The sequence below is a fragment of the Mesoplodon bidens genome, assembly GCF_964165515.1.
Source record: "Mesoplodon bidens genome assembly, contig: HAP1_SCAFFOLD_211, whole genome shotgun sequence".
In the NCBI taxonomy this organism is placed as follows: domain Eukaryota; kingdom Metazoa; phylum Chordata; class Mammalia; order Artiodactyla; family Ziphiidae; genus Mesoplodon; species Mesoplodon bidens.
The window spans coordinates 718,688-744,846 of NW_027672297.1; the positions used below are offsets into that span (position 1 = coordinate 718,688).

A 26,159-nucleotide genomic window follows, 5' to 3' on the forward strand; every position below is an offset into this window, starting at 1 on the left:
CACAAGCTTATAAAATCTCTGCCCAGTCGCCACACAGGAGGCGTGCCGTCTAGCATAAAACTACAGGCTCAACAAAGGGTAGGAAGACCGGCGAAGAACCCCATCTCAGGCGGGAAGCCGCCAGGATCCCCGGGCGAGCTAGGCCGGCGCCGGGGCAGCGTGGCACGCGGCGGGAGCTGCCCTGTCACTACCCCCGGGGCACCGGCGGACCAAACGCGGGGACACGCGGGCTCCCACCGGGAAAGGACGCCGGCAGCGCCGGTCCCAGCCTCGCCTCTCCATACCTGTCATAGAAGGGATGCTCCTCGCCGAAATCCCTTAGATGCTTCTTCTGCCTTTTAGTTAGGGAGTTGAGCAGCTGGCTCTGGCTCCGGCTCCGGCTCCGGCTCCCGCGTTTGCCCATGGGGAAGACGTCAAGTCAGCCAACCTCCAAGAATCGCGTTTTTCACCTGGAAGTCGTCTCGTCAACCCACTCACGCGGGATTGCCAACGGCGCTTTACGGCGGAAGCAGGGTGCCATAAAGCAGACCCGCTTTACGTCGCGCTTGTACGACAGGCGTGGCTGTGAGAATCAGCCTGCATAAACGTGTAGTAACTGAGATGGTTGAATGCAGTGCCTTTCTATTATGCCATAATACAAATACCAACTAACATTTAAGGCTGCCGGTGCATCTCAATTCATCCTCACAACAGTAAACAAATAGGCCTTGTTAATAAGCCTGATATTGGAGATGAGAAAGCTGATGCTTACAAAAGCTTACACACACACTAGCAAGAGAGGAGATGGAAACCTAATTCTCTCTGATGCGACCACAGGCTTTTCCCACTAGGATCTGCCACGTGCGTGTGCTATGTGAAGAATGAGGACGCAAGGCTGAGATTCCCGCCCTTACCCTACCCCCTCATTTTCTGAAAGTATTGCAAGGGCCCTTGGTAACACATCTGTTCTGGCATTTTTCATGTTATAAAAGCAAAAACACATCCAGAGAGGTAAAGTGACTTTCCTAAATCACCCGGAGAGTCGATGTTAGAGAAAGCAGTAAAACTCAATAAAGTGTCTCAAAACTGAATTGGGGCAAATTGGGATGGAAAACTTTTAAAGGGTAAGTAACTTTTCTATATCTGGGTCGTGGTGGTGGTTACACCTGGTATACAATTACCAAAATTAATCAAACTGTACCTTTGAAATTGGTACATTTTAATGCAAGTAAATAATAATCTCAATAAACAAAGAGGTGAGAACAGCGCAACTGGACTTAATACTCTAGAGACAGGCAGAGTGTGCAGGGATACTTAAAAACCACAGGATAGGGCTTCCCTGATGGCGCAGTGGTTGAGAGTCCACCTGCCGAAGCAGGGGACGCGGGTTCATGCCCCAGTCCGGGAAGATCCCACATGCCGCGAAGCGGCTGGACCCGTGAGCCATGGCCGCTGAGCCTGTGCGTCCGGAGCCTGTGCTCCGCAACGGGAGAGGCCACAACAATGAGAGGCCCGCGTACCGAAAACAAACAAACAAACAAAACATGAAAAAGTCTCCAAAGTCTTTTGGAGGTGGGCAGCATCAGTAGCGAATCGGCTGCTCCAGGAAGGCGTCGGAAAGGAAGATTTAATGTCCTTGTCACCCATACAGACATCACCGTGATTTCGCTGAAGTCCAAATCGGTTCACATAACCCCCTTGCTTGAAATCCTTTAAGGGTTCCTCACCTTACATGGGATTGGGCCTCAATGCCCCAGCAAGGCATGCAAGGCCTTTAGTGGGCTGAATCCTCACCTGTCCGTCTCTCCAACCTCTCTACTCCCACCCACCCACCTCAGCAACAGGGTCCACAGACAGTTCTCCAAACACATCTTTCCACCTTGCTCATGCTATTCCCTCTCCCTGGAACCTTCTTTCCCAGGAAACCCTGACTCAGTGCATCCTCTGTGCAACTCCCCATGACCTTTCCTCTCTCCTCCACAGAAAGAGGAGCTTCTTTATCTTCTGGGTTCCTAAAACCCTTTGTAGACACCCTTCTAATCTAGCCCATGACAACATAATTATTTGTTCATTGCTTTGTCTCCCCCAACTAGACTATGAGGTCTTTCAAGGGGAAAGCCTGAGGTCTGAGCTTTTTAAATCATTAATGCCTAACATTATGACAGGAACATGGTAACTGTTTAGAAAATGTTTGATAAATGAATGAAGGTTTGCCTGCTAAGCCTCTGCCAGAAAAATGTGAAAAACAGAATGTAGTTACACCAACATTCCACTAGAGAGAGGGAGGTAAAACTTTATCCCCTCTAGTGTAGCATTTTAGCCTTGTTCTCAGTCAGGTGAATATAATCTTTTTTTTTTTTTTTTTTTTGCGGTACGCGGACCTCTCACTGTTGTGGCCTCTCCCGTTGCGGAGCACAGGCTCCGGATGTGCAGGCTCAGCGGCCATGGCTCACAGGCCCAGCCGCTCCGCGGCATGTGGGATCTTCCTGGCCCGGGGCACAAACCCGTGTCCCCTGCATCGGCAGGCGGACTCTCAACCACTGCGCCACCAGGGAAGCCCCAGGTGAATATAATCTGATAAAATATTTCAGTTTTAGGCTAGGCCTAATATAAAACAACCTCTGATAAGCTTGAGGAAACATAATTATTACAGGTCACTCTATGCCAGTCTCTGGGTTTCACAATGGATAGTTCTTCTGGGTACAGATGAATAGAAAGTGAATGAATAGGCACTATATATAATATGAATAGGCACTATATATAATAGTGTTTTACATTTTCAAGTTATGTAGAGTGCATTGAAATGCATTACAAAGCTTTTCTCTTTTCAGACATAATCTCGTTATCTAAAACATGCTCCACCTAGAAAGCTCATTGCTCCTTACACAATAAACGCTGTGGAATCCGATGACTACCCAGCTCTCTAATTTCCTGTTGCCCTATATCCCTCATACCCTGTCTTGAACACACACACATGCTGTTCATGAAGTCAGCTGAAACAACTCATACAGCCTAAAATCTAGAATCTAGATTAATCTCAAGTTCAATACCGATGTTCAATGAGCGTGACAGGCTGACAAACGCTCAAAGGCAGCAGATGACCCTCCCCCCTGGCCCCCAACCCCCATCAGCACCAAAACCCTGACTGAGCTGCTTCCTTAGCACCCAGCATCTATCAGTTTAGCATTTATCACAGTGTATCGTCAGAGTCTGCATCCTTATCCATACCTGGATGGGCTGAGAGCTCCTTGCAGAGGCTGGAATGGATCTTATTCTCCCCCAGCCTCAGCTACTAGCACAGCACCTGGCACGTGGTGTTTAGTACATTTTTTTTTAATGAATAAACAAGCTCATTTCATTATACAGGTAGCGAGAGACTGATTTCTGCCAGCCCTCTCAGGAAGAGGCTGGATGGCTTTGGGGTGTATACAGTCATGTATGCATACATGTGGTGGAGGAGACTGTCTGATTTGAGGCATCTAGGAGGAGACAGATGTGTGGGTGCACACACACCTTCCCCAGAATCTTCCCAAATCAGTAGCTGAGGTGTCAGAGCTTTCATAATTAGAGAGTCATACCTTTGGATTATTTATGGCTCCCTGTCAACATATCTTGAACACATGTGCCCTTGTTACCACTTATATTATCACATAAATTTCAAAACTCAAACTTCCCCAGCATCTGATCTGTATCCTCAAATTGTGCTCCTTCCCCACCTTCCCATTCCTGCTGTGTTGAGAATCTCAGATAGACTCCTGTTTACTTTCTGTGGTTTGTATTAGGACATAGTTTGTCTTTTCAAATACATCACTATATGTCAAATAAGCGCTTTCAAATCATGTACACCATAATACTTGCAAGGGATTAAAACACATCAATTTGTATAATTCCATGAGTTCATAATGATACTAAAAATTAAAAAAAAAAAACTTGATTGGTCAACATGAGAAGATCCAGTGAATTGACTCCTTGTGTTGAAAATTAGTAAATGAAGGGAGAGACTCAAGCATTTCTTCTGCTTTTCCTATACAAACAGTACCACTGGGTAAGCAAAATTTAGGGGAAGGAAAAGCTTCCTTTCATAGAAATAGTCCAGCAAGTAAGTGAAGAAGAAATGATAGAATTAGAATATCACCTCATGATAGAATTAGAATGTGACCTCTAATGAATTAACGAATTTAGACATTGACTACCAATGACGGGTAACATCACAAAATGAAAGACAACCAGACGGTATACGCCTCCTGATGGAAGTATAAAATATCAGCTATAATGAAATCTGATCAAAGTTCTAAATCCCACAATGTATTCGCGAGAGACACAGAGAACAGCAGAACATGTTCAACTAACAGTGTAAAAAAAAAAAAAAGACAACATTTATGAGACAATCAGAAATCTGAATACTGACTGGTTACATGATGATATTAAATAATTGTTATCATCTTTTTTTAGGTGAAATAGTGCCATTGTAGCTATGTTAAAGAAAGAACCCTTATCTTTTAGATATTTAGAAATAAATATTTACAGATAAAATAATACAATGTCTGGGATTTGCTTCAAAAATAATACAGGGGCGGGAGGTAGGGGTAGTGGGTGGGCATACCTTGCATTGAAGCCGAGGGATGGGAACATGGGAGTGTATTATACTGTTTTGTCTACTTTTGTATATACTTGAAATTTTCCAAAGAAAAAGTTTTTAATAAAGAAAAACTAACACTTTTCTGAATATTCTGACCATCTTGTCTTAAGGGACAGCCACCCCCCTCCCACCCCTTGAGATCGTTATCCTAGGGAGTCTCCCCGAATTGAAAGTACCCAAGTAACATTAATTCATCAGCCTCTCTTTACAAACTAGTATAAAAGATTATTTCCTGGATTGTTTTTACCCCAGAAAATACTGAGTCCCTGAGGGCAAAGGGCAAAGAAAACCCTGCAGGAGGGAAAAGGAAGGGCTGAGCGTGAGAAGAAGAAAGGGAAGAACAAATTTTGCCTTTATTACAGTTTTCCCAGGGCCTTCACTAGTTGGCACATGCATCTTCTTTGTGTGGGTTTTACTAAGAGAACTTTCACTGGAGGCATGAAAAATATGTTTCAATTCCGAACTCTCAGGTTAAAATTTCACAAAGCATCCCCTTTTATGTTGTCAAAGGCTAATATAAATATTTTCAGAAGCGGGCTCAGTGAGCCAATGATGAGAGCACTTGGGTGGAGCTAGGGCACAGTTGTGTCTGAATCTGGGAACAGTCTAGAGCTGTCCATAGGACTACAATGACATGGAAAGCAGGAGAGAGTAAAGAGTCACATCAAGTGCTCAAGAGTATAGCTTTTTATAGCAGATCTCTGGAAGAACACCAAGAAACTGGTTGCCTCTGGGGAAGGAAGCTGGGGCACTTGGAATAGGGTGGGAGGAGAAAAAACATTGTATGACTTTATTGTCATAGCCAGGTTATACTGTGGTTAGTGCCTTAGTATGTATGATGACATTTGCAAGCAGCCTTTTGTTTACATAAGTGCCTGTACTTTTTATCTTGAAATGAGACAGAAGACACATGTCTGTTTGTTTCTGGGTTCCTTGGCTGGGCCATCTGCTGGCACTACCTGCTGTTTGCATATTTTCTTTTTTTTTTTAAATTATTTATTTATGGCTATGTTGGGGCTTCGTTTCTGTGCGAGGGCTTTCTCTAGTTGTGGCAAGCGGGGACTACTCTTCCTCGCGGTGCGCGGGCCTCTCACTATCGTGGACTCTCTTGTTGCAGAGCACAGGCTCCAGGCGCACAGGCTCAGTAATTGTGGCTCACGGGCCCAGCTGCTCCGCGGCATGTGGGATCTTCCCAGACCAGGGCTCGAACCCATGTCCCCTGCATTGGCAGGCAGATTCTCAACCACTGCGCCACCAGGGAAGCCCTACATATTTTCTTGATACTCCCTCCCCTTGCCTCCGTACGCCACCCTAAGCTCCCAGAATCTAATTAGGAGTAGATGGTCCCCAGAACGACAAAACTAGGATTTTAATAGTTGTAGTGCGACTTCTATAGGTGTGACATGGTATTGGACAAAGCTCCAATTCTCTCACAGACGCTCCCCTAATAGCAGAGGCAGTGAACACTATCTTTGATGGCTCCTATTTTACCTTAAATATTCAGGTGAATTCTGTGGTTTATGATTGACATTGTAAGTTACTTTTAGAAAAAAAGTGTCTCTGTGTTTATCCTGTGGTTTTTGTTTTGTTTTTTCGGTACGTGGGCCTCTCACTGTTGTGGCCTCTCCCGTTGCGGAGCCCAGGCTCCGGACGCACAGGCTCAGCGGCCATGGCTCACGGGCCCAGCCGCTTCGTGGCACGTGGGATCTTCCCGGACTGGGGCACGAACCCGCGTCCCCTGCATCGGTAGGCGGACTCTCAACCACTGCGCCACCAGGGAAGCCCTATCCTGTGGTTTTTAAGTATCCCTGCACACTCTGCCTGTCTCTAGAGTATTAAGTCCAGTTGCGCTGTTTTTACCTCTTTGTTTATTGAGATTATTATTTACTTGCATTAAAATGTACCAATTTCAAAGGTACAGTTTGATTAATTTTGGTAATTGTATACCAGGTGTAACCACCACCACGACCCAGATATAGAAAAGTTACTTACCCTTTAAAAGTTTTCCATCCCAATTTGCCCCAATTCAGTTTTGAGACACTTTATTGAGTTTTACTGCTTTCTCTAACATCGACTCTCCGGGTGATTTAGGAAAGTCACTTTACCTCTCTGGATGTGTTTTTGCTTTTATAACATGAAAAATGCCAGAACAGATGTGTTACCAAGGGCCCTTGCAATACTTTCAGAAAATGAGGGGGTAGGGTAAGGGCGGGAATCTCAGCCTTGCGTCCTCATTCTTCACATAGCACACGCACGTGGCAGATCCTAGTGGGAAAAGCCTGTGGTCGCATCAGAGAGAATTAGGTTTCCATCTCCTCTCTTGCTAGTGTGTGTGTAAGCTTTTGTAAGCATCAGCTTTCTCATCTCCAATATCAGGCTTATTAACAAGGCCTATTTGTTTACTGTTGTGAGGATGAATTGAGATGCACCGGCAGCCTTAAATGTTAGTTGGTATTTGTATTATGGCATAATAGAAAGGCACTGCATTCAACCATCTCAGTTACTACACGTTTATGCAGGCTGATTCTCACAGCCACGCCTGTCGTACAAGCGCGACGTAAAGCGGGTCTGCTTTACGGCACCCTGCTTCCGCCGTAAAGCGCCGTTGGCAATCCCGCGTGAGTGGGTTGAGGAGACGACTTCCAGGTGAAAAACGCGATTCTTGGAGGTTGGCTGACTTGACGTCTTCCCCATGGGCAAACGCGGGAGCCGGAGCCGGAGCCGGAGCCGGAGCCAGAGCCAGCTGCTCAACTCCCTAACTAAAAAGCAGAAGAAGCATCTAAGGGATTTCGGCGAGGAGCATCCCTTCTATGACAGGTATGGAGAGGCGAGGCTGGGACCGGCGCTGCCGGCGTCCTTTCCCGGTGGGAGCCCGCGTGTCCCCGCGTTTGGTCCGCCGGTGCCCCGGGGGTAGTGACAGGGCAGCTCCCGCCGCGTGCCACGCTGCCCCGGCGCCGGCCTAGCTCGCCCGGGGATCCTGGCGGCTTCCCGCCTGAGGTGGGGTTCTTCGCCGGTCTTCCTACCCTTTGTTGAGCCTGTAGTTTTATGCTAGACGGCACGCCTCCTGTGTGGCGACTGGGCAGAGGTTTTATAAGCTTGTGTTCGTTTTCTATGTTTTTAAAGAATTGCTTGGGGGCTTCCCTGGTGGCGCAGTGGTTAAGAATCCGCCTGCCAAGGGAGGGGACAGGGGTTCGAGCCCTGGTCCGGGAAGATCCCACATGCCGCGGTGCAAGTAAGCCCGTGCGCCACAACTATTGAGCCTGCACTCTAGAGCCCGCGAGCCACAACTACTGAGCCAGGGTGGTGCAACTACTGATGCCCGTGAGCCTAGAGCCCCTGCTCCGCAACAAGAGAAGCCACCTGTCGCCGCAACTAGAGAAAGCCCGGGCGCAGCAACGAAGACCCATAGCAGGCAAAAATAAATAAATAAGTTAAAAAAAATAAAAAAAGAATTGCTTGGGACCCTCGACATCACCTATCTATTCAATGACCATGAGGAAACTAATGTTTGGGTAGTTGTGGGTTCCTCTCTAAGTGTCCAGACTCTCAGTTATGATCTTAGTGCTCATCCCACCCCTTTGGGCTGCTTTATCAACAGTTAGAGGGATAGTCTACTTAAGAAATCTGCTAGAAAAGGTGAACCCCGAGGGCTTTTATTTGCCAAAATTTCCCGTCTTTTGGATGAGAGCCTGTTACTGTGTGACTGTAGTATTTGTCATGTGGTCTTGTTAGACTTTTTCATTCGTCTCTTATTATCTATTTGGCATATCCTTCCAAAACCTGTCCAAATGCATATGGAGTTTTTACTTGACAATAGATATAATGTATTTATAACGGTGTAGTCTGCCATGTTCATTTAAAGTTGTATCATTAGACTTTTCGTAATTGCTACCTACTAGTAGTTAAAGTTTAACATTGCCTGTTTCTTCTCAGGGTTTCCAGAAAGGAAGCAAAACCACAGACTTGTCAACTGGTAATGCTTTATACCTTCTTTATGATAGTAGATTCTGGACTGTTACTTTTAAGATTATATATGGTAGTAAAGTTTGGCTACATTTCCACTCTCTTTGATTTTAGTTGTAAGCTATACTTTAGTAATATTGCTTAGTTTTTTTTTTTTTTTTTTTTTTTTTTTTTTACTTTTTATTTTATATTGGAGTATAGCCGATTAACAATGTTGTGATAGTTTCAGATGCACAGCAAAGGGACTCGGCTATACATATGCATGTACCCATTCTCCCCCAAACTCCCCTCCCATCCAGGCTGCCACATAACATTGAGCAGAGTCCCCTGTGCTATATAGTAGGTCCACTGGTTATCCATTTTTTTTTAAGTTTATTTATTTATTTTTTTAATTAGTTTCTGCTTTATAACAAAGTGAATCAGTCATACATATACATCTGTTCCCACATCCCTTCCCTCATGCATCTCCCTCCCTCCCACCCTCCCCATCCCACCCCTCCAGGCGGTCACAAAGCACCGAGCTGATCTCCCTGTGCTCTGCGGCTGCTTCCCACTATCTATCTACCTGACGTTTGGTAGTGTATACACGTCCATGCCTCTCTTTCGCCTTGTCACAGCCCACCCTTCCCCCTCCCCATATCCTCAAGTCCATTCTCAAGTAGGTCTGCGTCTTCATTCCCGTTTTGCCCCTAGGTTCTTCATGACATTTTTTTTTTAAATTCCGTATATATGTGTTAGCATACGGTATTTGTCTTTCTCTTTCTGACTAACTTCACTCTGTATGACAGACTCTAGGTCTATCCACCTCATTACAAATAGCTCAGTTTCGTTTCTTTTTATGGCTGAGTAATATTCCATTGTATATATGTGCCACATCTTCTTTATCCATTCATCCGATGATGGACACTTAGGTTGTTTCCAGCTCCGGGCTATTGTGAATAGAGCTGCAATGAACATTTTGGTACATGTCTCTTTTGGAATTATGGTTTTCTCAGGGTATATGCCCAGTAGTGGGATTGCTGGGTCATATGGTAGTTCTATTTGTAGTTTTTTAAGGAACCTCCATACCGTTCTCCATAGTGGCTGTACCAATTCACATTCCCACCAGCAGTGCAAGAGTGTTCCCTTTTCTCCACACCCTCTCCAGCATTTATTGTTTCTAGATTTCTCTTTTTTTTTTTTTAATTAGTTTCTGCTTTATAACAAAGTGAATCAGTCATACATATACATCTGTTCCCACATCCCTTCCCTCATGCATCTCCCTCCCTCCCACCCTTCCCATCCCACCCCTCCAGGCGGTCACAAAGCACCGAGCTGATCTCCCTGTGCTCTGCGGCTGCTTCCCACTATCTATCTACCTTACGTTTGGTAGTGTATATATGTCCATGCCTCTCTTTCGCTTTGTCACAGCTTACCCTTCCCCCTCCCCATATCCTCAAGTCCATTCTCAAGTAGGTCTGTGTCTTTATTCTCGTTTTGCCCCTAGGTTCTTCATGACATTTTTTTTTTAAATTCCGTATATATGTGTTAGCATACGGTATTTGTCTTTCTCTTTCTGACTAACTTCACTCTGTATGACAGACTCTAGGTCTATCCACCTCATTACAAATAGCTCAGTTTCGTTTCTTTTTATGGCTGAGTAATATTCCATTGTATATATGTGCCACATCTTCTTTATCCATTCATCCGATGATGGACACTTAGGTTATTTCCATCTCCGGGCTATTGTGAATAGAGCTGCAATGAACATTTTGGTACATGTCTCTTTTTGAATTATGGTTTTCTCAGGGTATATGCCTAGTAGTGGGATTGCTGGGTCATATGGTAGTTCTATTTGTAGTTTTTTAAGGAACCTCCATACTGTTCTCCATAGTGGCTGTACCAATTCACATTCCCACCAGCAGTGCAAGAGTGTTCCCTTTTCTCCACACCCTCTCCAGCATTTATTGTTTCTAGATTTCTTGATGATGGCCACTCTGACTGGTGTGAGATGATATCTCATTGTAGTTTTGATTTGCATTTCTCTAATGATTAATGATGTTGAGCATTCTTTCATGTGTTTGTTGGCAGTCTGTATATCTTCTTTGGAGAAATGCCTATTTAAGTCTTCTGCCCATTTTTGGATTGGGTTGTTTGTTTTTTTGCTATTGAGCTGCATGAGCTGCTTATAAATTTTGGAGATTAATCCTTTGTCAGTTGCTTCATTTGCAAATATTTTCTCCCATTCTGAGGGTTGTCTTTTGGTCTTGTTTATGGTTTCCTTTGCTGTGCAAAAGCTTTTAAGTTTCATTAGGTCCCTTTTGTTTATCTTTGTTTTTATTTCCATTTCTCTAGGAGGTGGGTCAGAAAGGATCTTGCTGTGATTTATGTCATAGAGTGTTGTGCCTATGTTTTCCTCTAAGAATTTGATAGTTTCTGGCCTTATATTTAGGTCTTTAATCCATTTTGAGCTTATTTTTGTGTATTGTATTAGGGAATGATCTAGTCTCATACTTCTACATGTCCCTGTCCAGTTTTCCCAGCACCACTTATTGAAGAGGCTTTCCTTTCTCCACTGTACATTCCTGCCTCCTTTATCAAAGATAAGTTGAGCATATGTGCGTGGGTTTACCTCTGGGCTTTCTATCCTGTTCCATTGATCTATCTTTCTGTTTTTGTGCCAGTACCACACTGTCTTGATTACTGTAGCTTTGTAGTATAGTCTGAAGAGGGAGCATTTTTAAAAAAATAAAATTATTTTTGTAGGCTTGGGGATCTGAACAATATTCAGTAAAGTCAAGTTTTAAAAATTAATACATTTGTATTTTTAGAATTTCTCCTGGCTTCAAGGTCAAAAAGAAAAAGACACAAGAGCAGCTTTGCAAATTCACTGGGGGTCTTGCCTTTCCAGTGCTTTTCATTTTCACACCCTGTGATTTTTGGGAAAGCAGGAGCCTCTTACTGTCGCTTCTGGGTTACCCAACTGGGTAAGAGATAGTCTAGATAATGCAGATTTAGAGTTCAATATCAAATCATTTCCATTTAGCTTTGGAGTCATCTGAAAATTTGGATTTAAATGTTGAGTGGGTCTTATGTTCTTGGAATTGTCATTAGAAACCAGACACAGGAGTTACTGGTTGAGATCATACATGGTTATGTCCAGGTTATTGGACTTAACCATGCTGGTCACTGACCAGCTTTATCCCCCTTTGAAAACGAGTAGACTGGCATTCTGGATTATATGTCAGTCTCTTACGAGCTTGGTTGGCATTACTGAAAAAATAAAAGTTGTGGATCCGCAAACCCATAGACTCTATAGGCTATGTTCCCCTGCAGAATTCTAACTGCATGGCCACCTTATCTTCCTAACATCAAGTGGGAGCAGTCTGGCCGGTCCATCTCGTTCTCTTGATCTTGAGTCCTCTGCAAAAGACATCCCCCTTTTCTGCACCAGCACATACGTCACAGCCCTGAAGAAAGTGTAGACATCTGAGATACGTTAACAGTGGGGGAGGGCTGATATCCCGTGAACAGACACATAGATGCCTGTTAGACCTGGAAATTGAAAACCAGAGAGGCGGGGCCACACTGGTTTTGGCCCAGGCCACCAGCCACTGGTGTTCCCAGCAAAATGTTCCCAATGTGGGAGTTTGAGGAAGCAGGGAAAGGCAGGGGTGTGAGTTTATTAGGACTTGAGGCCCTCAGCCTCGCACTGAGGCCAGCTGGACCCCCAGAGCGTGCTTCCTGCCCTCCTATGGGCTGCTACTCCTAAAGGTACTTGGTTTCAACAGTTATTTGTGCATCAGGTTAAAGACTGAAGGGAGAGGGAACTGCAAGCCTAAATTCTTCATATCATACGCCACCTCCCTTTCTCTTCTTATTATATAAGCAATTCATGTGAAAAACAAATAAGGCAAACAAACCATAACAAAATTACCTGAAATCTTGCTATCCAAAAGTTGCCATTAGTATTTTGGTGTATACGTGTTCCAGAGTTTTCTTTATTTTTAACCCTTCATTAAGGCCATTGTAGTCTTGACAGATGATGCTGGCACAAGCACTTGAGATGAGACTCATCTTTTTAAAATACTGTATTTGCATTTGGCTGAATTTGTCTCAGGCCCTGCCTTGCCTGGTCCCCAGCGTGGTGTTTTCTGCTGCAGTCTCTGTAAATTGGAGTTGGGGTGATGGGGCGGTCAGGCAGGGCTGTGTGTATCTGTGTCTGTATGAGGGAGGGCGGGCACACTTTCCAGTGTTTCTGGGCAACAATCAGGCACTCACTGCAGTTTCCTATCCCTCAGGCCTGGGCTGTGGAGACAGGGGAAGTACCAGGAAGGGGTGGACGACCCCGACCCAGGTAAATGGAAGGCCCAGCTCCGCTGTGCGCTCAACAAGAGCAGGGAATTCAACCTGATGTACGACGGCACCAAGGAGGTGCCCATGAACCCAGTGAAGATATATCAAGTGTGTGACATCCCCCAGCCCCAGGGCTCTATCATTAACCCAGGTGAGGCCCCAGCTGCTGGGGAGAAGGTGGACAGTGTGCCAGGTTCCGGGCTGGACCCTTAAAGCGATAGTCGACTTGAAAGTCGCCTCGCTTACAAAGTTGAAGACTGGTAAATAAAGCAAGAAATGCTGTCCCTAGAAAGAACCCAGAGAACAAAAGATATAAACTCAGCACAGTCTTCCTGCCCACCCAGTGGAACAGTAAAGCATTAGAAAGAAGAGGGGGTATTGAGTTCTATAAAAAATAACTTCTCTTGGGACTCAACACTGAGAACAGAGGCCAGGTAGTTTAGAAGAAGGAGGGCTTAAAACTTAGAAGGTCTCAGTTATAAACCTCGGTCTTTCTATTTCACTACTTGTGGGACATTGAATCAAGTCATTCAACGTTTTGAGCATCAGCTTCTTCCACTATAAAATCTGGGTTCTCATCTTTCCTGCGTATTTCAAAGGCTGTTCTAAGAATCAATTGCCATGACATTATGAAGGCTATTAAGTTCTCTTTATAAATGATGGGTAAGTGATCATTTAATTTGTATGGTATTTTTCCTAGGAGAATACCACCTGATCCCTATATTTACTCAATGTTGAGCCAGTTCCGACTAAGAGCCAGATAATTTAGACTTGACCTCCAGTGAATCTAGTGAGGCTCTGCCATGAGGGAAGGGTCTGTCTTCACAGTAAGCTTATAAAGGAGAGAAGCTGTGCTCCTTGGGTCCTTAGAAGGGATGCGAATGTGTAGAAAGGGGTTTAGAGTAGGAATTAAAAGGTTTCTAGGAGAAGGGAGTAGGGTCTGCAGCTCCTGGATAGGGGAGGGGATGAGAGCTTGCACTGGGGCTCCGTAGGAGGAGCTGGGAGTGGGCTGCAGGGATGACAGTGCAACGTGAGCGCCTCACTTTTGACCTTTGTGTGTGTGTGTGTGTGTTTCTCGGGTAGGATCCACTGGATCTGCTCCTTGGGATGAGAAAGATAATGGTGTGGATGAAGAAGATGAGGAAGGTGAGCTGGACCAGTCACAGCACCACGTTCCCATCCAGGACACCTTCCCCTTCCTGAACATCAATGGTGAGTGGGGTGGGGGGTGGGACCGAGGCATGGAGAGGATGTAAGGGGCTTTGATTTTGCAACTGTTGACACCATATCCACCATTGCACTGGGAGCAGCGACCAGGCCCTGGGGCCAGGCTGCCAGTCTGTTAGAAAGTAGGAGTCATAGGCAAAGGCACTCCGTAGGCATAGTTATCCCAGTGGGGTGGCTTCTAGGCAGAGAGAGCATCTTCTGAATCTTACGTGATAATTCAGAGAAATTAAAAAATTAAACTCGTTCTCCATCCCGCATACAAATACACAAGCTGTTACAAATTTTGCTGATTTCCTTCAGGCCAATTGCAGGGAGCATTTTCGTGAATTGTAGGCAAACTCTTCTGCTATTTCCCTCGGTACAAATTTTCTGTCACTGCCTTAACAGCCTCTGCTAAGGCCGTATCATGGGAAACTTGTGGCTCTACAGCTCTTAATACTAGGCTCTGATACAATTTCTCTACTAGAGACTTTTATCTTTTTAAAATTTATTTATTTATTTATTTATTTATTGTGGTACGCGGGCCTCTCACTGTTGTGGCCTCTCCCATTGCGGAGCACAGGCTCCGGACGCGCAGGCTCGGCGGCCGTGGCTCACGGGCCCAGCCGCTCCGCGGCATGTGGGATCTTCCCGGACCGGGGCACGAACCCGTGTCCCCTGCATCGGCAGGCGGACTCTCAACCACTGCGCCACCAGGGAAGCCCTATCTTTTTTTAAAATTGACTTTTTGAATTCAGCTTCCCAGGAAAGATGCGTTTAGAGGTTGGAGGGTCCCTGTGAGACAGAGCAGGTACTGCACCTCCCATTGCACGTTCTGAGGACGCTCAACCACAAGGTGAACTGCTCTTCCACAGCATCTTCCCTTGAACTTTTCACTGACATGCTCCTAGTCATATGACTTGCATTCAGTTGAGTAGCTTTTCACTACTTTTCTAAGTTCCATCTGGCTGCTAGGGTCAAAGGAGATACTTTTGCCACCTAGAAAATTTAGTATATGAAGAGGATTCCTGTAGGATTTTGCAGTCCCCTTCCCTAGGTGATGCCCCTTCTTTTGAGAATCAGGAAATGACTCTTATCTGTCTACTTGCCCTCCTTCACTTACCCTGTCATTTATAACCTTGCAACCAAGTGATGAGTAAAGACAACGATCATAGAGCTCTCTCAGGTTAATACTGCCACAGCTACATTCCCACTTGGTGCAATTTTAAGATTTGGACGTTTGGAAATGTGAGATCCTTTCCCAAATCTTTGGCTCACTCATTCTGTTATTCTCACCCCTTAAAAGGATGCAACCCATTTCCAGGATCATGATTTCCCTTTTTTTTTTTTTTTCCCATGTTTTTTTAAAGCTAATATTGTGTGTCCTTACGTTATGGGCCACCTTGGATCCTTTATGGAAACATGTGAACATATATTAAAAAATAAAAAAGTAAAATATGGCCCTACAGCCACACCGGGATTTCATTGCCCTGAGAGAGGAGTTGGGGTGCATCAGTGACTTCCACGAAGCCTATACTTTCAAACAGGCTCCGGGCCAGCCAGTTTCCGGCTTAAGCAAGGAGAATGTTCCAACGGTAACCAACAAGGAGAACCTGGTGACGCCGGTCTCGACTGCATTCCTGGAGCCGACCCTGGGGAGCGACGGCTCTGCGGTCACGTTTGGGAAAACCCAAGAGGATCCCAAACCATTTTGCGTGGGCAGTGCCCCACCGAGTGTGGACGTCACCCCCACCTACACCAAAGACGGAGCTGACGAGGCAGGATCAACCGATGGCAAAGTTCTGAAACCGAAGCCATCTAAGCTGGCAAAGAGAATCGCAAACTCCGCTGGTTACGTGGGTGACCGGTTCAAGTGTGTCGCTACCGGACTGTACGCAGACTCCCGTCAGCTCAGTCGGGAGGAGCGGGCATTGCAGGTGAGCCCCCACCACCCGAATTTCAGGAGCCTGACCAGTTGTCAGGTTTTTTTAATGTGTGAAGAGGAGGGGGCCGGGGGTATGATAGGGCAGGACACTGGGCTGATTTGGTTAATGAAGCTTAGGATAATTTAAATGTTTGAAATGTGTCCAGTAAGGGGACGTAAGTGGATACTTTAAGTTATTCTGTAGATTTTAAGCGAACTCCACTCGAATGCTGATAACGGAAGTTTTAATTATTGCGAAGGATGTCTAAAAGACTGCATGACATTTACCTATCAATCGCTTTGATTTCTCTGCCGTTACTGTACGTTAACAAATATACCTAAAAGCGCTGCTTAGAATGCCTTACGTGATACTTGGTGGAGGTGTGTAGCGGCCGCATGTCTGTGAGATTCGTGCAATTTTTTTTTCCACCCAAAAAACAAACAAACAAACAAAACAAAAACACAAACCTTGCTTAATGGGATAGAGTATGTATTTAACTTGCTAGTGAATGATAGATGTTGTATAGGAATTTCCTTAAGATATTTTACTTTTAATTAAAACACAAATAAAGCCAAATTGTTTTGCAATGTTAAGAAAAAAATTGGTTTATGCTTATAAAAATGGCTGAATTTATCTAAATGATCCATTGAGTGCCCATTTTAATTACATAGATGGAAGGATTACAAGAGGACAGTATTTTATGTCTACCCGCTGCTTACTGTGAGGTCAATTCTTCAAATTTTTATTACTAGAATCTTCCATAAACCTTTTGAGTTAAATTTCATTTCCAAATATACAAAGGGAAGTTTGTGGGCCATGGTCGTCTTTATTCACTGTGCATTTGTTTTCTTTTCTGTTGTGTTTTTGTTTCGCTTTCTTTGCGTTGTGTTTTTGTTTTGTTTTATTTACCTTCGAAAGAGAATGTCTGTCTGTATGCCACAGTGTATGTATGGCTATATATACACACCACATATATCTCTACATACGTATGGCTTTACGAATAAAGAGTGTGTGACTAGTTACACATAGACACTCTTACGTTTTATCGTTCAATTTTAAAATATCTCAGTTGTATCATAAATTGTGGTTGGTTTTGGGCAAACTTTTCTTTGAAGATACTTTCCTTTAAGGTAAGGGCAGTGAAATAGCTTTGGTGGTAAGGTGTGTCTTTTTTCCATCTCCGTTCTCTTTGTAGCGTGCAGTGATGCGCTTCTCAGAGTTGGAGATGAAAGAGCGAGAAGGTGGCCACCCCACGACCAAAGACTCCGAGGTGCGCAAATTCAGCCCCGCTGACTGGGAAAGGCTGAAAGGAAGTCAGGACAAAAAGCCAAAGTCGGTCACCCTGGAGGAGGCCATTGCCGACCAGAACGACAGTGAGAGATGTAAGTGAACCCAGGCGGCTCGCGTGTGGTACCACGTCGGTGGGAACGGGGCGGTTCCGCTCCCAGTGCCGAGGGAGGTGAGAGGAAGCAGTACGCTTCCGACGGCCCAGCGTCTGGGTGCTGGCTGTTCGGAGAACGGGCTGCTCTGGCCACCCTTCCCAGCTGTGGATTGCAAGGCTGGTTGTCCTTTTGAGCGTTGCGGCATCCAGGAGTGAAGCACCTATGAAATGCTGTTTCCTGGCACGCGTCTCCTTTTTCCGGAGCAATGCTAGTCCTGTAGTTAGTAATAGTCTGATACAGTAGAGCAGAGGAATGGCAGTGCAGGACCTCCGGTGTAGCAGGTATGTGTTCTGTTGTGTAGCAGGTACGGACACGGGTTTTTGGTAGCAGTGGGATGACACTTGCAGCCAGAGCCAGACCCTCCAGAGTGACAGTCTCCTGTGGGAGGGAGTGGAGAGTACTCGGACTCTCCCTCCAGAGGCAGAGGTTTCGTTCACGTGCGATGAGGGCTGATGAAGGCCCCAGAGAGATGAGCATCATTGTGTTCTGTGGAGGCTCGTTTGCAGCCATGAGGAGCTGACACCACGCTCCCAGGCCGTGGGATCAGCGAGGCCGTTCTTCCCACCAGACGGCTGTGTTCTGTTCTGGAGGCCGAACTGGAGAGAAAGCTCGTGTTGGCCTCGAGTCACACTCTGCGGTCCCCTCGGCTGCTCCCCCACTGGGGTTGACTTCGGGCTTTGCCCTCGAGACTTCCTGGGCTAATGAGATGCGTTGGCAGCAAGTGGAGGTCTTTCTCCCGCTTTCTTCAGTGTGCGTGCTTGTGGCCTGTGGCCTGCAGCCTGCTCCGGACCCCAGAAACCTCACCGGTGATGGTGAGTGAGGGCACCTAGGTGAACGTCGAGGACAGGGTGGGCGTGCAATCCTCCTGAGACGGGACAGTCGGGGGTGGTGGGCACGTTTGGGAGGCCCAGGCCCTTGGACCCAGTCGTAGGGTCGGCGTTGGCCCGCACGCTTAGGTCGTGGGTGCCTGATGCAGTTCGGGAAAATTGTGGTCAGCAGCAGCGTGTGCTTCTCTCTGCTGCTTGGAGCACTGCCCTCCCCCAGCTCATCTTTGGGGTCAGACAAAGGCCTGTGGCCAGGGTTCTGGGTAAGCCACACCGGGACCGGTGTGTCCCACGTGGCTCCCGTAGAAGGGGATTTCTGGGGCTAGTCAGTGGCGGCCTTACCCGAGGGATGGGGCTCTTGATGTGCCTGGAGTAGACGATTCCGAGCTCCTCCCCCTCGGGATTGGAATGAAAAACGGAGGGTCCAGGCCACCCTGGAGTGAAGCAGCAAGAAGGCCTCCCTCCTTGCCTGTGCTCACAGCTGACACGCAGCCCTTACCCTCCTGAGTGGCCTCATAACTCAGCTCCTAGGGAAGTTTCTCAGAGAGATGTGGTAAAAGTGGGCAAGGCCAAGTTCACGGGGATGCACTTTTCTGAGGAGGGAATCTGCCTGTTGCGGGTGGATGGTGAGGGAGGCTGGAGGAAGGGAGCGGGCAGTTAACCGGCCTCGAGTCTTCTCGCCCTTTTCTCCAGCAACGTGGCCAAACCCAGGGTGGCCGCTGCCCTTCATGTCTCAGTGGCCTCACCCGCCCTTCTTCCCAGAGACGTTAGTGTGCGTCCTTCCCAGTCTTTCCTGCTGACCGTGGAGACGAGAACTCTGTGTGGCTGATGGGGAGCAGGGCCTGAGCCCCAGATGATTCCGAAAGCCCCCTCCCCCCACCGCCTGCCTCCAATCTCAGACCGACCGACGGGTCTCTTCCTGGAGCACCCGGGACGTGGCCCAGTGAGCCATGAATGGCCACCATGGGAGGGCAGGAGAAGGGTTGGGGAAGGTGAGGGGCTGCGTTTGAAAGGTTGGGGCAATGGAGGTGGGTTCCCCACCCACCCTCTGTCTTGTAGAGACGTGGGGTTTGTAAATAGCTGGTCAGGAAAGGTCACCTGAAGGGGCCACTGTTCTTACTGCAGCCTCCACGTCCAAGGCCCAGCAGGTGTTCATTCCATTCAGCTGGATATGAACGGGCCTTCTTGTTCTTGGGCCATCACGTCTTCAGCTGATATGGGCTCAGGTCCTTCTCATGGGTGTCGGTGTGGCCGAGAGCCGAGCTGTGAGCACATGGGAGCTGGGGCGGGGATTTGGGGCGGGCATGGGTCCCAGAGAGGGTCCAGGACGCCTTCAAGATGCCTTCCCCCTTCTGAGGCAGCCCCTACCCATGGAGGGCCCAGGAGCTTCTAAGGTGGTGGGTGCTGTTTGCACGGCCCTGGTTGTCCTGGCGCGGGTGCATCTTGTTGCTAGGGGTTGTTTAAAAAAAGGAATTAACTTGAAAACACAGTGGCCGAGATACTCATTTATTCTTTATGATCACATGGGTGGCTGAGTGAAATTTTTATTTTGGAAGTTCACCAAATGAGTTTGGAGGTTCCTCAGACTTGGAAGTTCATCACTAGGAACCCTCAGTGGCATTTGAAGATGGGGCGGGGCAAGGAGGCATTGGTCCCTTCCTTCTCAAACTTGGAGTAACCATCTCCCTTGCGAACCACTTGGCTGGGACAGGCCTAGGTCCTGCTCAGTGGCAGTGCCTGGCCAGGAGCTGGAGGAAGGCTCAGTCAAGGGGCTTCATGAAACTTCTTTGCTCAGGGAACTTCTCTTCCAGCTGAGCACCTGCACGTTTGTAAACTACTTTGGAACAGAGATCCCCTGCACTCCTTCTGTAGCGGGTGTAACTTTGAACAAGGTTAGCCCTGACTGGAGGTGCTATTACAGTTAAGCTACAGAGAAGGGGATTTTAATCCTGGGGAGCCTTGCAGCGACTCAGAACCCTCTCACCTTGTTTAGGCCTCACTGGGCATGGCTCAACAGTGGTGAGGGTGCTTTGTTGCCACAGTGACTTGTAAATGTTGCTGTGGTGATGCTTCTGTGAGGTGATGCTATGGTACAACCATAATGAATTTGGGATATATGTGCTGTGAGTCATAAGACCATGCTGCAGGGACCACGTTCACATCTTGCTTAGACTGGGTGACCAAGGGCACATGGCTTCCCACTTTTAGAAGGGCCAAAAGTAGCAATGATGGCAAAGCCTGATGGTTAGGATCCCCGTGCATCTATTTATCTCCCCATCTCTTTTGCCCTCAAGGGTCATCCTCGTGTGGGTCGTGGTTAGAACAGTCTTTGAGAAGCTCCAAGTGACACGGAGCCTCTACCCCATAGCTGGTGGCCATGGGCATCTTGGGCAGTCGGGGTGGGTGTCCTTCAGGGTTATTACTGGCCTGGGTAAGGTCACACTAGCGTAAGGTCTTGGGGGGCCTTAGCTGAGGGGAATTGAGATCTTTGCCTTAAAAGGCTCCGGGGTTGGGGGAAGGGTGGATGGACCTAGTTTGGAAAAAGAAACTTTCAAATTGGACATGGGGGTTCTTAAGGTAGCCCTTCCATTCCTCCATGGATCCCCTCCCACGGAGCTTTTAGGGAAGGCTGATTGGACCAGAGAAGTCCAATGGTGTAACCAGCAGGGCTCACCTCTTAAAATTTCCTACATTTCAGGCCTGAGATTCAGGCTGGTCTGAAAGTCTTGGCATCTTTTGGTTAAAGGGATTTTTCCAGCCTTTCTCTGTGCTGAGCCCGGCCCGTGATTATGAAGCCCACCCTGGAGGGAGGCTAGCAGTAACATTCCCACTTTTTTTTTTTTTTGCGGTATGCGGGCCTCTCACTGTTGTGGCCTCTCCCGTTGCGGAGCACAGGCTCCGGACGCGCAGGCCCAGCGGCCATGGCTCACGGGCCCAGCCGCTCCGCGGCATGTGGGATCTTCCCAGACCGGGGCACGAACCCGTGTCCCCTGCATCGGCAGGCGGACTCTCAACCACTGCGCCACCAAGGAAACCCAACATTCCCACTTTACAAGTGAAGGGGGCCGAGTTGTAAAGCGGCGCCATTCCTGCCCGAGTGTTTAAGAGGGTCACAGAGCAGCCCGAGTGAGAGTTGCAGCACGCCGTCTTCACCGGGCCTGCGGTAGCCTGTGCTGCATCACCCGTAAGCACAGGCCAGGAGTTTGGGGTTTCTCCTGCTGCCATGGCAGGAGACCCTCGCGGTTGGGGTGATTCCACCATTCCGGCAAGACTAGATGGGGATCTCTCCCACCTTGGGATACCCTTGAAGAAAAGCTAAGTGTGTTCCACCCTTGAGAACACAGGTCAGGCTAGCCCAGGCCAGGGTGAGGTTCATCCCCACAACTGGCTGCCATTAAATGCTGGGAATGCTCCCAAGAGAGGCTGATCAGGGAACCAGCCTGCTGAGCAGAAGTGGGAGTGATACTTGAAGTGGTCTAGGGAGAGGAGGAGGAATGCGAGCAGCATGTGAGGGGTGTGTCCATGATTTCATCTAGAAAAATGGGCTGTGGGAGCTTAGCTCAGGTGTTAACGAAATACCAAACTCATACACCCACCCCCACCCCCGGCCGGTGATGGACACAGGGTCATCTTCGGGGAACTCTTTAACAGCACAGTGATCATTATGGAATTATTTGTGTGTTAGAAACAATGTGACTAGCAAAGCAGTTGAACTGTTTCTTTGGCTAGAGCAAAAGTGAGGAGTGATGTTAGGCTGGGGTGATTGGAGGAAAAGCCCTAAGTGGATGCTAGATTGAGCAGAGGGGCAGGAGCAACACAGGCGGAGCTGAGGTGTGAGTACTTCAGCCCTGCCCGCCGCACCCCCCCACCCCACCCCCACGAAGGGGGTTGGAGTCTTGTCTTTGAAATGTCCTTAGATGCTTGTTGCCTGGGAAGGAAGGCGTGGAGACGTGCCAGGTGGGTGACTGGTGTCACTGTGGGCCTTCTTCCTAGACAGGAAATAGGAGCAGCCCCTCGATGGCAGTGAAATGCTTTCCCCCCACGGGTGTGGAAAGAGGACAGACGGACTTGTAGCAATCTGGTTGAGTTCTTTGAAATTGCCCTTGACCCTTGTGTGTGCACCAGGAAGCCTTTCCTTTCCCTTTGCCAGGCTCCTCTTGCCTTGGTCTCCCCAGCTTCCCAGCTTCCCAGCCTCCCACCATTCTTTCCCTACCCTTTTTCTTCACCCTCGCCCCTGCTGACCCAAGTGAACATTGGTGCTATGTCTGTGTAGATGGCAGTTGGGGGCTATTTGGTCTCTTGATGACATCAGCCTTTTTTGTTGACTAGCAGCTGTTTCCATAGTCATTTGTAGCTCTGCCCTGATTGGTTGGATCTTACTGTGAGGTCACTCACCCCCCGTTGTAGCTCTGCCCTGATTGGTTGGATCTTACTGTGAGGTCACTCACCCCCCCTTTAAAAGTAAGCCACCTTGGAGAGTTAAGCAGTTAGGGAGTGATCTCACATGCCTATAGACGGATGGTGTAGATGCCTCACCTTGACCCTTGAAGGATGGATTGTGAGTGGGCTACGCGCCTCATTTTCTGCTTTCTTTGCTGGTTGTGTTCAGCTGTCCTTCCTTTGGGACGTCTTTCTGAGGGTTTTGTGCTTCCGGCGTGTGAGGCCCCTGGTCTCCAAAGGGGGGTGGTCTGTTGGTAGCAGATTGCCTTGGGCGTGGGGGTCCTGCCTGCTCCTGGTGACCTTTGTTCCCTCCTTTCCGGGTTGTCTCCCCTCCCCTAGGGGAGTGTTATGATGGAAGCAAACCTGACCGCTTTGAAGCCCCAGAAGACAGTGATCTTCCTGAGGATATGGACACGGAGCCCCCCAGAGAGTCCCCCGCCGACCAGGCGGCCCCGGACGCGTCACGCAGCCCCACCCTCCGGCTGAACAGAAAGCGCAAGGTGTCTGGCAATAGGAACCACACTGAGACCACTGTGCTCCCGGAGGACTCTCTGCTGAAAGCCAAGCGGAGACGGGTCTCCAAAGGTGAGCTCGGTTTGGCTTCGGGCCCGCAGGGCACCCTACGGAAGTCCTGGAGCGGAGCAGTGGAAAGTTCCAGTCCCACCCTGGATCCCTGGGGGGAGCCACTCACACCTCCCCACCCCCCACCCCCATCCCACCCCCCACCCCCCCAAAGCCAGGTGGCGGGGCTGGAGCCCAAAGGTGGCCAAAGGCAAATAGACCCCCTCCCGAGACTTGGTGACAAGTTCCAGCCAACACAGTGACCACACCCCTCCCCTCCCCCACCCCTGTTAGTGATGTGTAAGACAGTTTGTTCCCCGCACCACCACCCCCGCCCCGGGGGGCTTCTTCATTAATTTGTAGTTATTTCTCCATTAGCTGACTGGCCTGAGAGGGAAATGACAAACAGTTCCTCTAACCACTTAGAAGAGCCACATTATAGTGAGCTGACCAACCTGAGGTGTGCATTGAATTAACAGGGCTCCATCCCAGAAAGCAGCGCCGCTTGCTGCACCTTAGAGGACGTCGGGAGCAGAGAGCAAACCTGGCCGGCAGGGCAGGAAGGAAGTGATCCAGGCGGTTCAGCCTGCGGTCACCCCCCATGGCAATAGCATCTCCGAAGAGAAACCTGGCAGGAAAAGGGCAGAGGCCAAAAGCAACAGCAGCTGGTTGGAGGAGTCCCTTAAATGCAGTGACAATGAACAAGGATACGCACGGGGCGGGGGGCGCTCCTGGAGGGTGGATCACCCGCCCTCTGTGGGAAACGGCCCTGGAGGGGACCTGAGCGCCATCCAAGTTGACAAGAGTAGCGTGTGGCGAGCGGGGAGTTTTCTTCCTGAGGTCCTTTCAGCCTGCACACTTCCTTATGGAATGGACAGTGAGGCGGGAGCTCGACTTCCTGGGCTGCTCCTCATCACCCAGCCCGCGGCTGGGCAGGAAGGGAAGTCTTGGGTGACCCCGGGCGCTTGTCAGTGCCCTCATTCCAGCCTCAGGCTGTCCCCAGTCGCCCTGTCCCGAGCACCCAGGCCCCCCACGGGTGGGGACGGGAGCGCACGAAGGGCTGGCTTCTGCCCTCTCTTGCGGCCCTTTGAAGCGACTTGACATTTGGCGTTTCGTGGGTTAGCCTATTTGCCGGTTGAATGTGGGATGATTAACATATTAGCGCTTTGAAAACATAATTGGTATATCTTTAAAAACTGAAGCTGCTCCAACGATCAGTGCTAACAATGGGCTTTTCTTTCCTCACCGGCTACAACTGTGTAACGCCCGCTGCTTCTCCCCCTGACAGATGTGCTGTGCATGGACGAAGAAATGGATTGGCAGCCTTCGCCCCTGCCGCAGAAATATACCGACAACAGCGAGAAACCATCCGGGAAGCGACTGTGCAAAACCAAGCATTTGATCCCTCAGGAGCCCAGGCGGGGCTTGCCGCTGCCAGGGGACTCCTAGGTGGACAATGCGGATGGCAAGGTACCTCTTGCCCCTGGCTCTCCCCCGCCCCCCGGGCCCATGCAGGCACATCCCGCCTGCCTGCTTCTCTGCTTCTGGGGACAAAGCTTTCCTTTTCCTGAACCCCTCCCCCCAAAACGTCCCTGCCCCTTCCTAGGGGACGTGTCTCCTGGGTGGTGGTGAAGTTTCCAGCTAGTAAAAATGCCACCCCTTCCTCGCGCCCCGCCTCCCCCAGACTGAGAGGAGGAAAAGTGCTTTCCTCCACTCAGGTTTGTAACTCAGGGAGGAGGCGAACCAGGCGGGTGGAGGAAGGACAGCCTGAAATGTGTGCGCTGCCTGGTTTCGTGATAGGTGACCGTCCGGAGATTTTGAAAGCGGCCTGAGCCCAGTTCCGGCTATGATCTTTCGCCGGCCAAGCAGGACCAGAAGGCCTTGGACTGTTTGTAGCAATTGTTACCAGCTTCCCAGGCCTCGCAGCTGACATGCTCAAGCTCCCCTCCAGAGACCACCCAGTCCCGCCCGATGCCACCGGAAGCGCGGAGACTTATTGTCAATAAGAACGCGGGCGAGACCCTCCTACAGCAGGCCTCCCGGCTTGGCTACGAGGTGAGCATCCTTGTGGGTGCCCCGGATCAGGATCCACCGGCTGCTGCTCCTTGGGTGGGGGACACACTGGCTGGGGATGGGGGGCGGGTCTCAGAGCCCAGCCCCCTCCACGTGGCGGGCTGGGCTGGGTGTTCCAGCAGGGTGTTTGCGTTGGCTCCCGCTCACACTGCGGGCTCTTTGGTGGCTTGTTCAGTCGTGGTGTGAAAAGAAAGGCAGGCCTCTCTGATGTTCCGTTCCCGTTCAGGCAGGCAGGCTGCTTCGGCCAGTCTGGCTCACTTATCTCTGATATAAAATCTGACCTAACCCAGGGCTTGGCGACCAGGGGAATTTTAATGAGCCCTTTTGGATTCTGAATAGCAAGAAGGAGAGTAGGAGAGTAGTTATTAGCTCTACTAACTTGTGCTGTTTGGGGCAGAGTGATGCCCCTGTGGGGTAGCGGGTGGGAAGTGTCTGTGCAGAGTAGGGGTGGGAGTGGGGCAGACCTGAGCAGTCTCTTTCTGAGAGGGCACGGGAGCCGAGGGCTGATGGGCGGGGAGCAGGGCTTGAGCCTTGCACAAAACTCCCTGTCCACACTGCTGTATCCCAACCCAGCACGGCTGATGACAGTGATGGCCTCTATTGCTAGAGCAACATAGAAAGATAGCTGATATCTGCCTAAGCCCGTGTGATCTGTAGTAACTCCTTTCACCCTTTTAACATGTTCACTTGGGAGTAACGCGTACTAGCCCACTCTCGGATGAGGAAACTGAGCCTCAGAGGGGTTAGCTGATACCCGTACAGGTAGCAATCC

At 48.8% G+C, this 26,159-nt stretch overlaps 1 protein-coding gene and 1 pseudogene across 2 annotated transcripts in view; both read left to right on the top strand.

Annotated features, from left to right (window-relative positions):
* LOC308610386 (centrosomal protein of 78 kDa-like) overlaps positions 1-26,159 on the top strand; it is a 312,551-nt pseudogene that overhangs the window by 247,771 nt on the left and 38,621 nt on the right. The window lies entirely within an intron of this gene.
* On the top strand, positions 15,793-24,111 carry LOC308610379 (BCL-6 corepressor-like). Its single transcript, XM_081259535.1, has 4 exons — positions 15,793-16,059; positions 17,243-17,429; positions 23,093-23,338; positions 23,794-24,111. Exons 2-4 carry the CDS (start codon positions 17,252-17,254, stop codon positions 23,883-23,885), a joined length of 516 nt encoding a protein of 171 aa, XP_081115661.1. The 5' UTR covers positions 15,793-16,059; positions 17,243-17,251; the 3' UTR covers positions 23,886-24,111.